We start from the raw sequence: 18337 nt of genomic DNA, 5'->3' as shown, positions 1-18337 counted from the left end.
TCAACTGGACCATAACATTTTAACAAGACCTCCAGGCATAGAGCTTCATTATAACAAATGCAAGCAGCCTTCTATGCTAATGGACAGGCTGAACCCTTGACTTATCATCATTCACGCACTCTACTAGCTTATAGGCCTAGATCAGATACCTTGCTCTTCCTCAAAGACATTACCAGGATCTTGTTGCATAAAAAATGTTACAAATGATTGTAACTCAAAAAATCAAATATTAGTCATCTGACATAACTTTGCATTTTTTTTTATAATGCTAATCTGTTGCACAAACAAGTTACGTTTGAAATCATAACATAACTTCCGATCACGTCCGAGCTGCGTTTGATCCAAGTTGCAATCAATTGTAACTGCTAACTTATTTGCAAACAGGCCCCTGGACAGACCATATGGGGACTATTATCCAACCTGCCAACGGCTCCCCCATCCCCATTCTCCAAAATATGGCTTATGGCTGCCACTATTCTCCATGAAAAAAAGAAAAAAAAGAAAGGTGAACGAGAAGCATGAAGACGAAGAGTCCCCAGAAATCATCCCTAAGCACATGCCTTCACAACAAGGAGCTTCCCATCATACTCACCCTGTTTGTCTCCACCCGGACGAAGGTGGTCTCCAAGGGATGCTCAATGATGACCTGGGCCTGGTGAGCTTCCTCGCCGCGATTTCTTAGGTCCACCATCACGTATATGTTGTCTGCTGAGCCCAGCGGGAGATACTGAGTACCCCTAGATGTCAAGGAGTAGCGAGTGATGCCCTCATAATGTTCAGTTAACATTAAAGACAACTGGTAGAGAACAATACTATGTCATTTTGATGTTCTAAATCTTAAAAGAATTTAGGAGAAGGGTGACATATTTTTGTCTCCATGCGTTTAATAGACAGCTTGAACACTTAAACATTTGAATGTTTGGGGTAGGTTTAGGGTACATCGTAATTTCTGACTTGGAGGCTGATTGCTGGTTTGCCATGCAGACAGAGCATTAACATATAAACATTAATTGTGAAAGGAGATATTAACAATCTGTGTACACTGCTACAGAGAGGCAATTCGACTACATTTCTGTCAAGAAAGTAATGTCAAATGAGAGTCATGAAGTAAAATAACATGATGCCTCCCTCCAGCCTCTGATCCTTTTGGCATGTTCTACCTTGGTATGATTACATCTGCCGTCAGCTGTAAGTCCGTCACACACTTTGAGTCATTACCACAATTATGGATGAAACTTGCCTGTTTGAAAAAAAGATGAAGAGAGGGAGGTAGAAACAAAATAAGGACGGTAAAGAAGATAGAAAGAAGGAACCTAGAGGTACAAAAGGGCCCCATTTTTCTCTCTTTCTCTTCTTCCTTAAAAACAACAAGAGGTACAAAATGATAATAAACAAACAAACAATTTAAACAAAATCTAACTTATGAACAATTATTTTTGATGTTGTTGATTCCTAACATTAACACAGTGAAAAATCATGAGATTACTAAAATCTATGACTATTCATTCAACTTCATACAAGTTTTACATTGATAAATGGAGTGTAAAATCATTGCAATTTTTTTTTAAAAAGGGCTTCCGTACCGGGAAAAGGGAAACTAAAGAGTTGTTCATATCATTAGAAAAGTCAGTTAAACTCAGTTTTACAATTGTCGTGAAAGGAATATCCTGTGTAAACATGAACAATGTGGGTATGTCTGTTTTCACATCATCCTTCCTGCAAAATCGAAATTTTGTACTTGAATACTTCATCTTGGGGAAACAGGACCACTGGATCTTGATTGTAATTAGCTTTCCCCACCATGTCGTAAATGTCTGTGCTTGATAAATTGCTGGTTTTTTTTTTCGAAATTAGTTGGAAATGGACTCCAGGAGTAAGTAAACTACGAGCACAGCACAAAAGTGTTCGACTGATCCTTCAGCCAATCTTTCTCTAGGTGAGAAGTTTTTCAGCACTGCTGTCACAAAGTCTGGAATAGTGTGCCATTCAGAGATATTGCGACCATTTTGTATTTAAATAGACTCTCAAACATACCTGTTTTTGTTGAAGTACACCTTATAAACTTTGTAAATGTGCTTTGTCTAAGCGCTATGGTGCTGTACAGTTTGTCATGCTCTAAATTCTATCATCATTAGCAGGTGTTTACAGGGTGTTTTGACTGTAACATGACTGCTACAATTAATGTGATGCCTTACCATCTGACCCACGCTGCTATCTGAATAGGGGCTGATTGTAGGACAAAGCCGCCCACACTGGGTGATGTATCGCGCCCCCGGCTGGGTCCGTAACTTGTGAGACAGTCTGAAGGGGACCGGACTCAGGAAATCCTTCATATCTTTCTGGAGAGATCAAAAGGGGCAAGGAGGCAAGACAGGCGATAATAAGGGGACAAACACATCACCAAGAAGGATTATATTAAAAATCATACTAAGTACTCCCACGAAGGTAAATTCATTTCGTGGAGATAATTCACTACGAAACGATGATTGAAAATAATTATTACCATGTTTTGCACAAATTTGCAAATAGAATCATACATATGTTGTAGAAAAGCAAGTTTCGAAATATTGTTTATTGGAACTCACTGTGATTTTGCTGGTTTTTTTTTTTCCTAGTAATGCTACTGTCCTCTTGTTTGATTGCAAATTTTGGTTTGTCTCACAATGCTAGTGATAAAGAGGTTAAAAGATGTAGTTTGCTGCTTGGAAGCACGAATACGCAACCGAGCGCTTAACACATGTATAAACAGCGCCACCATGTGGCTGGAGTATCTCCCGATGCCTGAATGCGTGTTTTTTTTTTAGACGGCACAGATTGGGGACCCTAACCCGAACCCTAACCCTAACCCTAGCTCTAACCCTAACCATCAAACCCTAACCCTAACCCTAACCCTAACCCTAACCCTAAACCCTAACCCTAACCCAACGTGTTTCCCATAGGTTTAATACGCGCCATGCCCCAATCTGTGCCGTCTTTAAAAAAAAACGCTTCCCGGATACGTTGAAAAAAAAATATAGCTTTTGAATGTAAATAACATTATGCACGGGAAAAAAAACCACATATCATATTTTTTACCTCTTTATCCCTGATAAAGACCATTATTAATGTTAATCTATGTTATATTTTCCTTCTAAAGAAAATATTCGTTATTCAAGGATAGTCCATAACTTTTAATACTCCTCTGATTTGAGTGTACGAATTCTGGGCCTTTACCCGAGTATCCAGAGTCTTCCCTTGTGAGAAATGTACAAGTGTATAGAGCATGAATTAGGTAACCCTTTCGTATTTAGTATGTACGATGTCCAGGTATATGTATAGAAAGGGTATGATATATTATACAGGTAGCACATAGATACACATCCTATGGAAATATAGTAATGATTAGATTCCTGTACCACCAGTATTTCTTTTTTTTTTTTTTTCATTGCCTATGTGGATTTTCAAGGCGCCATTGCCCGTTTTACTCGCAGTAAATTTGCTACCGATGTGTATATCAGTCATTTGAGTGTATATAGCTACGTTTTTATTACTTTTGTCACGTCACTATGCCATAAATCTGGCTTTATCAGTTTTCATATACTCATTTCTTTCTCTTCTATTATGCTCCGCCGAACTTTTTGTGAACGTTTATCTTTTTATTTTTATCGGAAGCCCACCGAGACACTCGAATCTTCGCTCACCTGTTGTGTGTGTTCCTTGTTCTTCTCTCTCATCATTACTGACCCTTCTAGCTCAACTTATCCTGCATTCTTTTATTCCCAGTTCCCTTCCTTCGCAACGATCCTCTATTTATTCAGGTATTTACGCAACCCATGCACATTGCTATGTGCATCGATTATTTCCCGTGCTTTGTCACATTCTGTCTGCTGGTTATTCTCCCTTTGCATAATAAATTGGCACTTCTCCATTACACCTATACTGTTAATGCAGGTTTATATTCTAGGCAATCTCGTCTTTTGTTATGGCTGATCTCTCGAATGCACCCTTTCATTCCGTGCCAAATGATGATTTTTTTTTTTTAATTGTGTAGGCTCACAACATCCGAATCCGACTCAGTTACTCAAGCAACTCCTTATGACAACTTAGTTGCCGATAATCTTAATTCAGCGGTAAATGAACTGCCTTAGGATTTTACTCATGATTTAAATTTGAATATGTCATGTAATTATAACAGTAAATCAATGTAAAGATATATATTTTAGTTTCTCTAAAGACACATTTTCTTTGTTGCATTTAAACATAAGAAGTTTGAAGAAGCATTTTGATGAGTTAAAGTTTTTATTAGAATCCGATGCTAGCCAATCACTTTCTGTCATTGGACTTAGCGAAACCTGGTTGACTTCCACTACGGAAGATTTCTTTGCAATTGACGGATACAATATGTATGTCAGTAATAGATCAGGCAGAAGTGGAGGCGGTGTGGCATTTTACGTATCAAGTATTTACAAATGTATTGTTCACAACGACATTTCTAGAATGGATAACACTGTTGAATCTCTTTTCGTAGAAATTTATATCCCAGGATGTAGGAATGTGTTATTGGGCATAATATACAGACCTCCAAATTCAAATATATTACATTCTTTTACTTATCTTTCAGACCTGTTAAAAAACCCAGTTTTTCGAAATAAGGATTGCTTTTTCTTGGTGATTATAATATTGATTTGCTAAAATCTGGAAATGATCATATCCCCAACGAGTTTCTCGAAACACTTTTGTCTTCATCCTTTCTGCCACTCATTTCCAAACCGACTCGCATCACGGATCACTCTGCTACTTTAACCCTAAAAAGACTGGGCTATTTTGGTAGCTCGAAAAACTGGGGGGGGGGGGGGCCTAAAGGGCCCCCCCTTAAGATCTCGGCCGTGGATCGCGCGATCGCCGCGGAAATTTGCACAATGGTAGTGTGCGATGTAATCTACAAGTTCGTATATTTAAATTTTCCAACATAGTCTTCTTTTATTTTATTTTGATTAATTATGCTAATTTATGCGAGAAATCAGACTTTTTGATCTAAATCAGTAAATAAAGCTCCCAAAGTGCTCATTTTTGGTCTAGATATTCTTTGGGGCATTCTTAGCAAATGTACTAGAAAAAAAAATTCGGTATCAAAATTAATTTCTTATTTATTTCATTGTTTTATGAATTTCTTATGCATTTCTTTGTTTTTTTGACCTTTTGTTTTTGTTGTTTTTTCGGCAAAATTTGTGGCAGACCCTTTTTGAAGCATAATACTACTAAAACAAATTGATTTTAGCCATTGAGAGTAAAAATAAGCCTATTTATATGAACCATGTGATAAAACTCAATTTGTATTGACTTTGTACACAAAATCACATTTTTGAGCCATTTTCGGTCTCACGTGCATGTACAAAAAGTTATGTAACTTCAGAACCGTACCCCCTGGCGTCACAAATTTGGTGTCAAAATGTGCGGGAAACTCGAAAGAAAAAAGTCATAGAGCATCGCGGCGAGAGCATTGCGTGTTGCTGAGTAATCGCGCGAAATGTCGAGGGGGGGGGGGGGCCTTTTAGGCCCCCCCCAGTCTTTTTAGGGTTAATTGATAATTTGTTTTGTAACATCTTACCCCTTCCCGAATCTTTTATAGTTGTTTCAGATGTGACCGACCATTTTCCTATCATGACCCACTTTACTTTGAAAACTTTAGTAAATGACGCAAAACCTTCATCTCTTTTATTCAAACGTAAAATTTCATGTGAAAAATTAGCTAGTTTTGATGCTGTTCTTGATAATGCTGATTGGCCACGAGTGTATGAAAGTGATGATGTTAATGAGTCTTTTGATAATTTTATGGAAATGTTTAATCTTCTTTTGGATGTTGTTATTCCAAAGCAAAAAAGTAAAATTGATTATAAAAAGACACCTAGGTTACCATGGATTTCTAAATCAATTCTCCGTTCAATAAATAGAAAAAATCGATTGTATTATAAATACAAAATGGAAAAAACTGAACGAACAAAGAAAAAATATACATCATATAAAAACACATTAACCAGGATTTTACGTTTGGAAAAGAAAAGGTATTATTCTCAGCAGCTGTTGAGATACAAGTCTGATATCAAGAATACCTGGAAAGTTTTAAAACAGGCTATGAATATTCCGAATAAAAAAGCAGAAATTGGTGAAATAAAGTGGGATGATGAAATAATTGATGACCCTGTTGATATTGCAAATATTTTTAATTCTTATTTTTCAAAAATAGGTGAAACGCTTGCTCATGGTATTCCGGCTACAAAACAGAATTTCACTGAATTTTTAGGCCAGAATAACCCAAATTCTTTTTTTTTAACTCCAACAAATAGATATGAGATTATCGACATTGTATCCTCTTTAACAAACAAACGAAGTTCCGGTTATGATGATATAGATGATTGTATCCTTAAAGGTGTCATATCCTCAGTTTTTAATCACTTTTAATCTGTCAATTTCTAATGGTATTTTTCCTGATAAAATGAAATTGGCTAAAGTAATTCCAATATTTAAGAAAGGTTGTCTGGATGTCAGCAATTATCGTCCATTCTCTTTATTATCTTCATTGCCGAAAGTTGAAAAAAAAAATAATATACACCAGAATTATTATTTTTTTTAATGTGCACAAAATATTCAGAAATTGCCAGTTTGGTTTTCGAGAGAGACACAGTACCATCCACGCAGTTCTTCATTGTATTGATAAAGCTGTTAATGCAACCGACAACCATTCTCATTTAATTAGTATATTCTTGGACTTCTCCAAGGCCTTGGATGCAATTAATCATAACATTTTGCTCCATAAGTTATCGTAAGTATAAGTAAGGCCTTGGAGTGGTTCAAGAGTTATTTAGCTAACAGAAAACAGTTTGTTTCAATTAAAGATAATCATTCAGTTATAAGAGATGTTAAGTGTGGCGTTCCACAGGGAAGTCTTTTAGGGCCGTTGTTATTCATAATTTATATCAATGATTTTTCCTCTGTTTCAGAGCTACTTTCTTTTATACACTTTGCTGATGATACCAGTGTTTTCCTTGCCCATAACGATATCGATGTTCTTGTTCAACAAGTAAATACGGAATTGAAAAAAGTGACCAACTGGGTCAGAGGTAACAAGTTATCTTTGAATGTTCAAAAAACAAAATATATGCTTTTCAGCAATACTGTTGGTATTCTTTGAACTCAGAAATAGTTCTGAATGATTGTAATTTAGAAAGTGTGTCATATTTTTAATTTCTTGGTATTTTTGTAGATAATAAACTTTCTTGGAAAATACATATTGATCATATCTGCAAAATTATTTCTCGCAATATAGGTGTTATGAATAGACTGAAATTTTATATTCATGAAAAGACCTTACTAGTGTTATACTCCTCTTTGATACTCCCCTACTATCATTATGGAATTTTAGCTTGGGGCAATACTCATCAGACACTGCTGAATAGAGTGTTATTATTGCAAAAGAAAGCCCTCCGTATCATTTCTAATTCTCCCACACGTTCACATACAAATGCATTGTTTGACTGTTGTAAGTTATCAAAAATCAACGAATTATTTTTTATTTAACTTAGGTCAATTTATGTATATGTATGATAACAATTTACTCCCACCTATCTTTGGTTCTATGTTTAAAAAAAAAAAATCAGTCATTCCATAATTACCCCACCCGACGTTCTAACGAGTTTCATTTACCACTTCTTCGAACGATTTTAGCAAAGAATACACTTATTTACACTGGACCAAATTATTGGAATTCCCTGAATCATGATTTAAAATCTGCTTCATCTTTTCTTTTCTTTTACAATCTTATAATGACGACTCCCAGAAACAGATAAGTTTATAGGCTTACTTCAATCTGCATTGCCGTTCTCTTTATTATTGTAACTATTACTTAAGCCTTGATTATAAGATTTTCTTTCACCTATACTTCGCAGTTGAAGGGTTTGTTCTATATTCTTTTTTCTTCTTTTTTTTTTCTTCTCTTTCTTCCTCAAACCTCCGAGGATCGTTGTCTGTGTTGCATATTCCTGTCTATTCTGTTACCTCTTTATCACGCTATAGTCTTGTTTCCTCTTGTGTCGTCTAGTCATTTTTTTTCTTTTTTTTTCCTCCTACAAGTAGTCTTGTTGCTGTCCCAGTCCTGTTTCATGTTCATTACTCTGTTTGTTGTTATTTTATGTATAACTGTTTGTTTGTCTGTCTCTTAGTGGGCTGCCAAACTTTTTTTGTGACGAACTTTTTATGCCGATTTGTTGTTGTTCAATTAAATTTTTGCATCGGGCTTTTAATACAAGAGGGGCCCACACTCTACAAGCTCTGTCTTTTTAGTGGGTCCCTCCGTTTTTGTTTTTGTTTTTTTCACACAGTGCATTGTATTATATTGACAACTATTTCACTTTCGTTATCTTAGCAACTATTGCAATGTATCGCTACTGTTAGTATTTTTCCTATTATTGTTGTCTTATCTGTACAATTGTATGCATTGTTTTTGTCACTTAAGAAAGTGAGATCTATGTTTGTATATTGTGGGAAAAAACGAATAAATATGAACTTGAACTTGAACTTGAAAATAAAACCCTGCTAAAACATACTTTAAAACTTCCTTATACATAGATCCTGATATCATTGCGAGATTAATACGTTATATTACAATTTATATCACTGAAAGGACTAGCTTCGACTAGCCTGCACACTATTGCCAGTTCTTTTTTTGCCAAAACTGTACTTCAACTATTGACTGTTGTGACTATGCTGACAATGTTTGTTTGGTAAATAAATTTCATTTCATTTCATAAAGGTTTTAATTTCTATTCACTTAAATAAAATATGGTGACTTGGCTCTTTCTTGAACGCGGAATTCTGGTCTTAAAGTCATCTTTTACTTCCAGATCTGATTATGTTTAGAGAACAGAATTTACAAATACGATTGGGAACAGAGATAAGTTCGTGCAAGTTTGAAGTGCTTTTCTAATAACATTATCTGCAAACAAAAATTGTCTTTAAATCAACAAACTTTATCTGTAATCACACGAAAGATGTGAAGCGACTAGTGATTTGCATACTCGCTTTACACTTCATAACTTTTTTTCTTTTTAGGGGGAGTGGGCTATAGTATCCCAACAGTTTATAAAGATTAGTCTTTACGGCACAAATAAAGTTCCTGAAGAATTATCATCATTTTATGTCACCACAAAGAAACCTCTAAAATTCCTGACATCATCTCATCAAATTTTGTACTATGTATTTGTTTTGTTTCAGTTCATTGAAATATTTGCAGTTTTCTTCGCATTTGAACTGCTGTTTGTGGTTGAGCATGTTGTGGTGTTTCCAATTAGTTTATAGTTTGCATGCATCTGACATAATGATTTCACACCTTCATGTGGGCATCAATCTCATAGCAGTTCTGCTGCCCCACTGCCAGCTGAATGTTTCGGGTCAGCTTCGACCCCATCACCATACCATCTTTCACTAGAGTCATGCGAGTGGGCAGCCCCGACGCAATCTTGAAGTGGTCCACTTCCAACACATAGTCAAGCCCTGGGAGGAGGGATGGGTGTAGAATAGAGTGACAGGGGGAGGGGAGGGGAGGGTATTGGGAGGGGGAGGGGAAGGTAGTAGGGGAGAGACAGGAAATTACAGAGGGGGTGACAGGAAGGGGAGGGAAGACAGAGAATGACATGGGGATTAAATGGGCAGGGTACAGGAAAGGGGAGAGAGGGTAGGATAGAGAGGGGGTTAGGAAGGGAGACAGAGAGATGTAGGAGGGGGAAAGAGAGGGGTGTAGGAATGGGGAAAAGCAGGTGTAGAAAAAGGGAGCAAAATAGTGGAAAAGGAGAGAGAGAATGGGATGGGTTGAGGAAACGAGATGGAGGGGAGGGGCGGATAGGAAAGAGACATAATGATAATTGTGACCACTGCATGAGTTTTTGAGATACACTTTAACGACTAATTTCACAGGCCCTGTCAAAAGAGATTAAAACTAAGAGGATTTTCTATTAACAAAATGCATCGTAATCGATTAACATCTGGATTCAGCAAGATGGTCTTGACGGTAGAAGATGAAATCCAGAAACCGCATGCATGCGAAGCGTAAAATCCTCCTCTCACCCATTGCAAATCTCTGATGATCTACTTGAATTTATCATGCAATATTAGTTTGTTGGCTGATGAATGAACGAGTCGTTTGGTCAGTATACATCATTTTCACGATATTTAAAGTAAGTATCATAAATTAGGTTGTCAGACCTTTCAGCTTATACTAAGGAACATGTTTACTATATAACCGAACTCTGATTAAACTGCCATGACTGCAGACGCAGAACAATTATCAAAGAGTGAACGAACAGTCTGGGCATGTTAAAGGGCATCGGAAAGTCTGATGCGTACCGATTCGGTTTGGCACGGACGCGCCGGTGTACTTGACACAAGCCATGATGTGTAGACAGGAGACGGGTTTGCCATGTTGCATGCAGGCCGTCTTGTTAATGTCGATAAGTGATGGAGTCAGGGTGATGAAGGACTCGATGTCAATCACGGCTTTACTCCTGGCAACGATTCAAACGTTTAACCCAAGGGGGAGAAAAAAGATTACGTGCTTGCAGGAGACACAAAGAACAATTAAGTTAACACAAGAGCATCTGCGAAGGAGGTTATGACTACTTCTTGTCATTTATGTTTAAAAACAAAACAAAACAAAACAACAGAATCATTTCCGTTATTAAACGTTTAAAGTTTAAAGCCCCAACTGCAAAAAGACAATTATTTCATGCTATTCTAATCGTGATTCTTTTCCAAATAAGTCAATACTTCATCACTTCATCTCTTTGTGTCTGTCTATCTATCTATCTATCTATCTATCTATCTATCTATCTATCTGCATAATAATTCCCGTAAAGTTTTTAGCGTTGTGCAAATGTTGACGTAAACTCACAGATAGAGGGCGGCAGTATCATTTGCATACGCGCCGATCACAATGTCGTTGTAGCCGTTGTTGTCCATGTCGATACCTCCCGAGATCGAACTCCCGAACGACATCAGATTCGGGTTCACACTCGAACCGGTCAACCTCTGTGCATATGAAAATGTTGATATCAACTTATACATCGAACTTCAAATGAGTAGTATGTTTTGATGATTCATTTTGAATTTCAGTTTTTGGTTGTTTTTTTTTTTAATTCAGATTCAATACCATTCACTTCTTTAACATAAAGATGTAACTATGTCAAAATCTAATTCATGGAATGAATTAAAGTACGTCTCAAAGGCTGAATTCTGCCGATTTGCCGAGCAGGGTAACTTGGTTTTACTTCAGGTAAAAACGTGACATCCAAACAAAACTTTAAATGCAGCAGGGCATTTATTTCATGTATGACCCTTAAATTCTGACTTAAACACATGAAACACACGATCAAACTGTTCAATTACATTCACGCATGTCCACATGTGATGATAAACTTCCGTGAGAAAAAAGTTCAGGAATAAGTTCCTCTCATGAGATACAACAACAGAGGTAAATGACCGAAGATGAATTCGTAACACGTGATGACAAAGAGGAAGGAAACGAGATGAAAATCAAACACTCAAAAATCCGACCGTAACATTAGATCGGTCAGAGTATGGTCATGAAAGTGGAAAACAAATAGCTGTACGGGAAATGGAATGTCAGTACTTTTGAACACACCAAAACCACGTAAAGGCAAATTCCATACTGATATCATGTTGATTTCTATGAACACAGGAAACTTATGGTACATGACCAAAGATAATTTCGTGAAAGTTGAAAACAAATAACTGAACGGGAAATTAAATTTCAATACTTTTGACCAAACAGAAATCACTTAAAGGTGAATTCCATACTAATATCATGTTGATTTCTATGAACACAGAAAACTTATGGTACATGACCAAAGATGATCTCGTTAAATGTGAATGACTAAGAGGAAGGAAATGAGATGAAATCATAAACACTTAAAAAAAGTAAAAACAAAACAAAACAAAACAACAACAACAACAACAAAAGAACGCAGGACATATTTGGCCATAGTCTGGTCATAAAAGTTTAAAGGAAATAGCTTAGCGGGGTATGAATACTTCTGACCACACAGAGTCCACTTTAGGCTAAGAATATTTTTCTACGGAGATAAAAAAAAAAATGGTAAATTGCAAATGGCAAACAAATGGCACAAACCAAAGAGCTGCTAAACACCTAGATCGCACAGAGTTGCCAATCTGTCTTACTCGATACACTTTTACAATATTTCTTATGTGTCCAATTTTTCTACAATTCACCAATCTACTTCTTATATTTTTCTGTTTTCACACAAAGCAACAGAATCTCAGGATGGAATTTCACTTAATAACGTTGGCTGAACATCACCATTAGTTTGTTGGATTTAAAGACCATAATAGTCTCAAGAAAAATAATGTCGTCCCTACTAAATGTTTTCTCCATGTACAATGTGCAATTGTGGACAACAAAATAAGTTTTCCGAAGTCAAGTGCAGTTTAATGAAATCATTGTTAATGTAATGTCACTGGATATGAAAATACTGAAACGTTTCTCTTCTTCCAAAACTCACATCAAAATAAACAAAAAAGAAGCTACAAATGCCCATTCATAACGTTTAATACAGAGAGCAAAAATCGTTCTGAAGCAAACTGTATTCCATCGAAACTCTGTGATATTTTTTGGTGAACAAAAAAAGTCATTGTGAAAGTCCCACATAAGTTATATGATGTATGTTACCTTGTACATAATATCTATTACATTTCTAATATTTTGTTCCAAAAGAACACAAAGAACAACGATTACATACACAGGGACTTGTGTTCTGTAAACAGCAAAATGTTCGCTTGCATTTTTAAATTCGCGAATTTCGCGAGAGCCAAGATTCGCAAAATTAAAAATACATTCAAAAGTTCTTGTCTACGGTATTGAATTGAATAAGTAATGAATGTCAGTGGCAATTCGTGAACATTTCATATCGCGAATATATAGTGTTTCACAGTAATCGTGGAATCCGAATGCAATCTGAAGACTTTTTTCTCTAATATTTTGATCAATGGAAGTTGGGTCAACTGAAAGACATGCTCCGGGGCTTAAAACATTGAAGTTCGTGTTTATGATTCATGGAATGTGAAAGGAATCCCGATGAAAATTCAAGGGAGACCTTTCACTTACTAAGTACTTCCCACTAAAGTTTTATGACAGCGCGATAGGCCTTATCTTATCTGTCTGCTCGGATGATTTCCTTCCGGAAAAAAAACTCAAGATCATCGACAAAAATGGCGTGTATTGTCCTGGTCCTCACTGTTTGCTCATACAACTACAACGAACTCCACGAAGCAACGAATCTAACATTGATTGTTATCACTAGGTGGCTTTATTGTTTCTTTGAGCATGAGCCTATTCATTTGTTTTGTGTTTTATCGGGGGGGGGGGGTGATGAGCGTCTTTTTGAATTTATTGAACAGGATAATTACTACATTATTTTGCAGACATCAAATCGAGCGTTGTTGTTGTTGTTGTTTTTAATCCTAACAAGTGACAGCATTTTTTTTAACAAATAAAAAATAACCAAAAAGTAATAACTAAATCATAGCACAAACAAAAACCAGCAAGGATGAACATATAGGCCTACTAGCATTTGGCAAAACATGTCTACTTTCAAATCAATTTCAGTCACATCTGGTGGGGATCTTTTAATAGGTCGTCGCAATCGAATGAGCAAAAAGAAAGAATGAATGATGCTATATGCTTCATAATTGCTTAAAAAAACAAGCAAAAATCTTTGTTTTCGAAGTTATGCGTTCCACATAGTTGACATCTACATCGTTTGTGTGTGCGCGTGTGGAAATGCTGTGTGATTAGAAAATTAATTTTTTGTGAGCATATTATTTGCAAAAAAAAAAAATATATATATATATTGTCATTCTTGTCAGTAGCTTCACAATTCATGAGTTCTATCAAATTTGAATCTCTACCGAACCGCCAAAATATTTTCATCATTCTTTGCAAACTCGACGAAAAGACGTCTTTTCGCTGATAAATATGCAAACACCACACGTCTCGAATAAAGAAAAAAGGTACATGTAGGGGAGCGAACTTTGAGACAGAAGATATTATCACTAAAAATCACAACTACACAACAGTGTTTCTTTAAACAGGAGAGATAATACGTTGGGCCCAGTTAAACCCTATTCTAACTGGGGGGTCAATTTGACCCCCCTCGACATTTTGCGCCGCGATTCCGCAACGCGCAAAGATTTTACCGCGTCGTTTCATGACTTTTTTCTTTGCGATGTCCGGGTACACCGTTCTGAAGTGACGTAATGTTTTGCGTATGCATGTCAACCCGAAAATGGCTCAAATTCATGATATCGTGTGCAAATCCAATGCAAATTGCGTTCTTTGGTTAAATTGATATAAATTAGATTATTTCAACTTTTAAAGGGACTGTACAGTACTGGTTGAGGTGGGGATTCATGTTTTGAACATTCCTAAGTGAGATAATGAAAAGCCTCTCATGAAATATGAAAAAGCATGTAATTTTAAGAAGGATTCAACATTTATTTGATGAAAATTGGTTTTCAAATGGCTGAGATATCCCAAAAAGTGCTAATAATAAATGGCGACATGCCACAACTTTATTAGGATCTCTTTGTTTCACCTTGATTTTGGATATCTCAGCCATTTCAAAACCGATTTTCATCGAATAAACTTTTGATATCCCTTAGAACTGCATGCTCTTTGACATCTTATAGAGTGGTTTCTGAATATCTCGCAAAACGTTAAAAGCTAAATCCTCACCTCGACCAGAACTGTACAAACCCTTTAATCAATTTTAATGTAGATAAGCTTGAAAAAGTGCCTGCAACAAATTTTGGCCAAAAAACAATAGGAAACAAAAGGTCAAAAAACAATGAAATACATCAGAAATTATCAAAACAATAAAAAACAAAAGAAACTGATTTTGATTGTGCTTTTTTTTTTTCAAGAAAATTGTTCAATGTGTCTTGAGGAACTCTTACACAAAAATTTAGCAATCATTCAGTCGTTTTAATGGAGTTATAGGAGAAAATATTATTTCATGCATAAATTTGCATAATTAAATTACTAAAAATAGAAAATCAAAATTTTTCTTTTGTATGACCATGTAAGCTTGTAGTTGACATCCGGCTCTATGTTTAGGCAAAATTTTGCGGCGATCGCGCGATCGGCGACCGAGATCTGAAAGGGGGGGGGGGGTCAAATTGACACCCCCCCCCCCCCCAGAAAAACTTGGTCTCAAATAGCCCAGTTAGAATAGGGTTAAACAAGAAGAAGAAAAAAAAGATGAACCCAAATAGTCTAGAATAGTAGTCCTTACTCCTAGACATACCTGGCTGTAAGGCTTTTTCAGTCCATACTCTCCGCCCAGGTAGATGTACACAGCACCTCTGTTGTTATTTTCATAAGGGGCTCCGATGGCCACGTCCTCGAAACCATCCCGATTGATGTCGCCTACCGACTCGATCACCGAACCGAAGCGAGCCCCAATGCTGTTGCTCCCCATCAGTTTGACATCCAGCTTCCGCATAATGGCCTGTTTGTTGCGGGAATTTGATTACAAATCGTTATATTCCAAAACCAAAAGTGTTTTAACTCATTCTATTTGTTTGTTTGTTTGTTTTCACTATAGGGGGAGAACATAGTCAATCAGTGGGAGGTGCTCTTAATGTTACCTTCCTCTTCTTCTCATGAAGCTACACATTCTTGCTGATTCTAAATCCGTATCATCATAGGGGTAAACGTGTCTTTCGCTTTCCTTATCATATCCACCTTCTTAATTTCTTCTTCTTCTTTTTCTTCTACTTCTTCTTCTTCTTCTTCTTCTTCTTCTTCTTCTTCTTCTTCTTCTTCTTCTTCTTCGTTTTCCCTGCTTCTGCATCTTCTGACCGCATCATCATGACAATCACCTTTGCCGTCTATCGGACATCATCATCTTCATTCATCATCACCATTATCATCATCATCATCATCATCATCATCAATGTCTTTTTCATCGTCCCTATGATCATGTCAACATCATCGCCGTCGTCATCAACATTACCATCATCATCATCATTATCATCAATGTCATTGTCATCATCATTACCGTAATGTCATCATTATCCTTCTCATCATTATCGTCACCAATATCAATGTCTATATCATTTAATAATCATGTCACCGTCACTATGATCAGCTTCATTATGATCATGTCATCATCATCACAGCCCTGTCAATGTACACAAGTGTTGCATGCTTCGCACGGCGTCTGGTCGGGCTACATCATCATCATTATTATCACCATCATGTCATCAACTTTCTTTCTTTTTTATAAGCACCACAGCTCATATCGCTGCAGCCCTCCTACCATCCCGTCGTTGATGAAGATGTAGACACGCCCTTCGTCCTGGTCCTCGGAGTACTGGGGCGCCCCCACCAGGAGATCCGTCAGTCCGTCGCGGTTAAGGTCGATACCGAGCACCGCTGCCCCAAAGTACGTATTCATCTAGAAAAGAGAAGGGTCTATCTCTATTAATCATGACCGGATTCTCGCGTATAAACTTAAAAGGGGCATTCGAGACATGATGTTTTAATTTCACATCACGTAGTACACAAATTGACAGTGAGATGTATAAATGTGTGGAATTGTGTTGTGTTCTTTGACAGGATATACCAATACCCTGAAAGAAAAAACACACACTGAACAAGATGATAAAGGAGGCTCACATATTCCAATAATGAAGCAATGTGATTACATTACAATACCAATTGCTTATCTAATTCACCTGTGTAGAATTTATGCGTGCTTTCGTTTGTTCTGCTTCATTGAGAACCCAATCAGGCATTCTTATGTGAAGCTGCTGATATCATCCTTGATGCCAAAGTCTACAAATCATCTTGAGGTCTCCTTTAAAGAAATTCTAATAACGGCACTGATTAACATTGTGCTTCTACCAGTAGTTACGTTCAGACGGTGATCCTTAATCTCGAGGATAAGCTAACTTCGAGAATAAGCGCTATGGGGCGCCAAGTGTCGCACGGTCGATTTCGTCACGAAAATGGCCATTTCGTTGACGAAATGATTGATTTCTTAACGAAATTGACCGTGACACATGGCACCGCATAGAGCTTATCCTCGATGTTACGGATCACCATCTAAACATAGCTCATGCCTCTGACATTGTGTAAAAGCATGGATATATAAGAATCCCAACAAAGAGTATGCGAGAATGAATGTGTTTGTAAAGTTTATTAGCACGGCGATTGGGGCAAATTGCATTGCTACAGAGATAACAGTATTTTCTGATTTCTTTCCCAACCATAAGAACCATTATAATTGTACAAACTAGTCGAAATAGTTCGACAGTTCCTGAAACTGAGCAGCCAATTTAAAACCTCTTAATTTTCTTGTGAAGTATAGCCTTCCCAGCGCAACCTTACCAATCTGTTCTTCCAAGCAGATTATGGCAGGATATTTTCACAGAAATATTACGATATACAGGTAGTAACCCGAAGGAAATAAACACTGGATTTTTTTAACATTAATAGGTTTGTCAGTCACGCTGTGCCTTAAAGAAGATGGCAGTGTCATCTACACTATAGGAAATGTCAAATTTGACGGATACTGCTCTCAACACAACCATGATGTCTCTAAATAACTACAGGAGATCTCTCAAGTTAGCGAATAACTTTTAATTCACGGGTCCGAAAAGTTGACGTCAAAGACTTGTTTCCCCTGAAAATGACTGAATCATCAAATACTCTATCAATGTGACTGTCTCTGCATTCACTTTAAATTAGACTTGACACCGATTTTCCAAATCTGATTACTCGTATCAGTTTATACAGCAGGAGGCATAAGGCATGGGATACATTACGATACAGATGCACGGGCTAATAAATCATTTCTTATCTCGTAAATGCCGTATAATATGTATTCGTGAAGGTGAGTGTACCACACATAAGGATATCTGTATTATACGCTTGGTGGCAAGGCGCGATCTCTTTCTTGCAATGAAAACACACACACACATACATACATACATACATACATACATACATATAAACACAGAAAAAACGAACAGACAAAAACAAAGAAAGCGAGAGCAACACAGCAAAGACAACGACAACAAAACTTCCACGAAGCTATCTGGTTCCGGTACAAAGCCAAGAGATCGTGACAGTTACAAAGACTCCGTGAAAAGTCTTCTTTTTTCCCTTTTCAGACTGATTCGCCGAATTCTTTATCTAGCACTTCTCAAGAAATGGACCCATGTCACTGGATAATGGCTACATCTTAGGGATCATGATTCTTGCGCT

At 36.9% G+C, this 18337-nt stretch overlaps 1 protein-coding gene across 1 annotated transcript in view; it reads right to left on the bottom strand.

Annotated features, from left to right (window-relative positions):
- Nucleotides 1-18337, bottom strand: part of LOC140245684 (integrin alpha-9-like) — a 102317-nt gene that overhangs the window by 18880 nt on the left and 65100 nt on the right. Inside the window, exons 9-16 of the mRNA XM_072325227.1 lie at nucleotides 16386-16523; nucleotides 15369-15572; nucleotides 10919-11055; nucleotides 10375-10532; nucleotides 9362-9525; nucleotides 2196-2339; nucleotides 1161-1240; nucleotides 593-737 (exon numbers count right to left, since the gene is read on the bottom strand). Of these exons, the coding sequence (XP_072181328.1) occupies nucleotides 593-737; nucleotides 1161-1240; nucleotides 2196-2339; nucleotides 9362-9525; nucleotides 10375-10532; nucleotides 10919-11055; nucleotides 15369-15572; nucleotides 16386-16523 (1170 nt within the window). The remainder of the gene's footprint in view (nucleotides 1-592; nucleotides 738-1160; nucleotides 1241-2195; nucleotides 2340-9361; nucleotides 9526-10374; nucleotides 10533-10918; nucleotides 11056-15368; nucleotides 15573-16385; nucleotides 16524-18337) is intronic.

The sequence above is a fragment of the Diadema setosum genome (genome assembly GCF_964275005.1).
Source record: "Diadema setosum chromosome 20 unlocalized genomic scaffold, eeDiaSeto1 Scaffold_20_unloc_1, whole genome shotgun sequence".
Taxonomy (NCBI): Eukaryota; Metazoa; Echinodermata; class Echinoidea; order Diadematoida; family Diadematidae; genus Diadema; species Diadema setosum.
Note: the sequence above shows the minus strand (reverse complement) of the source record. Positions and strands in the feature narration are given on the sequence as shown.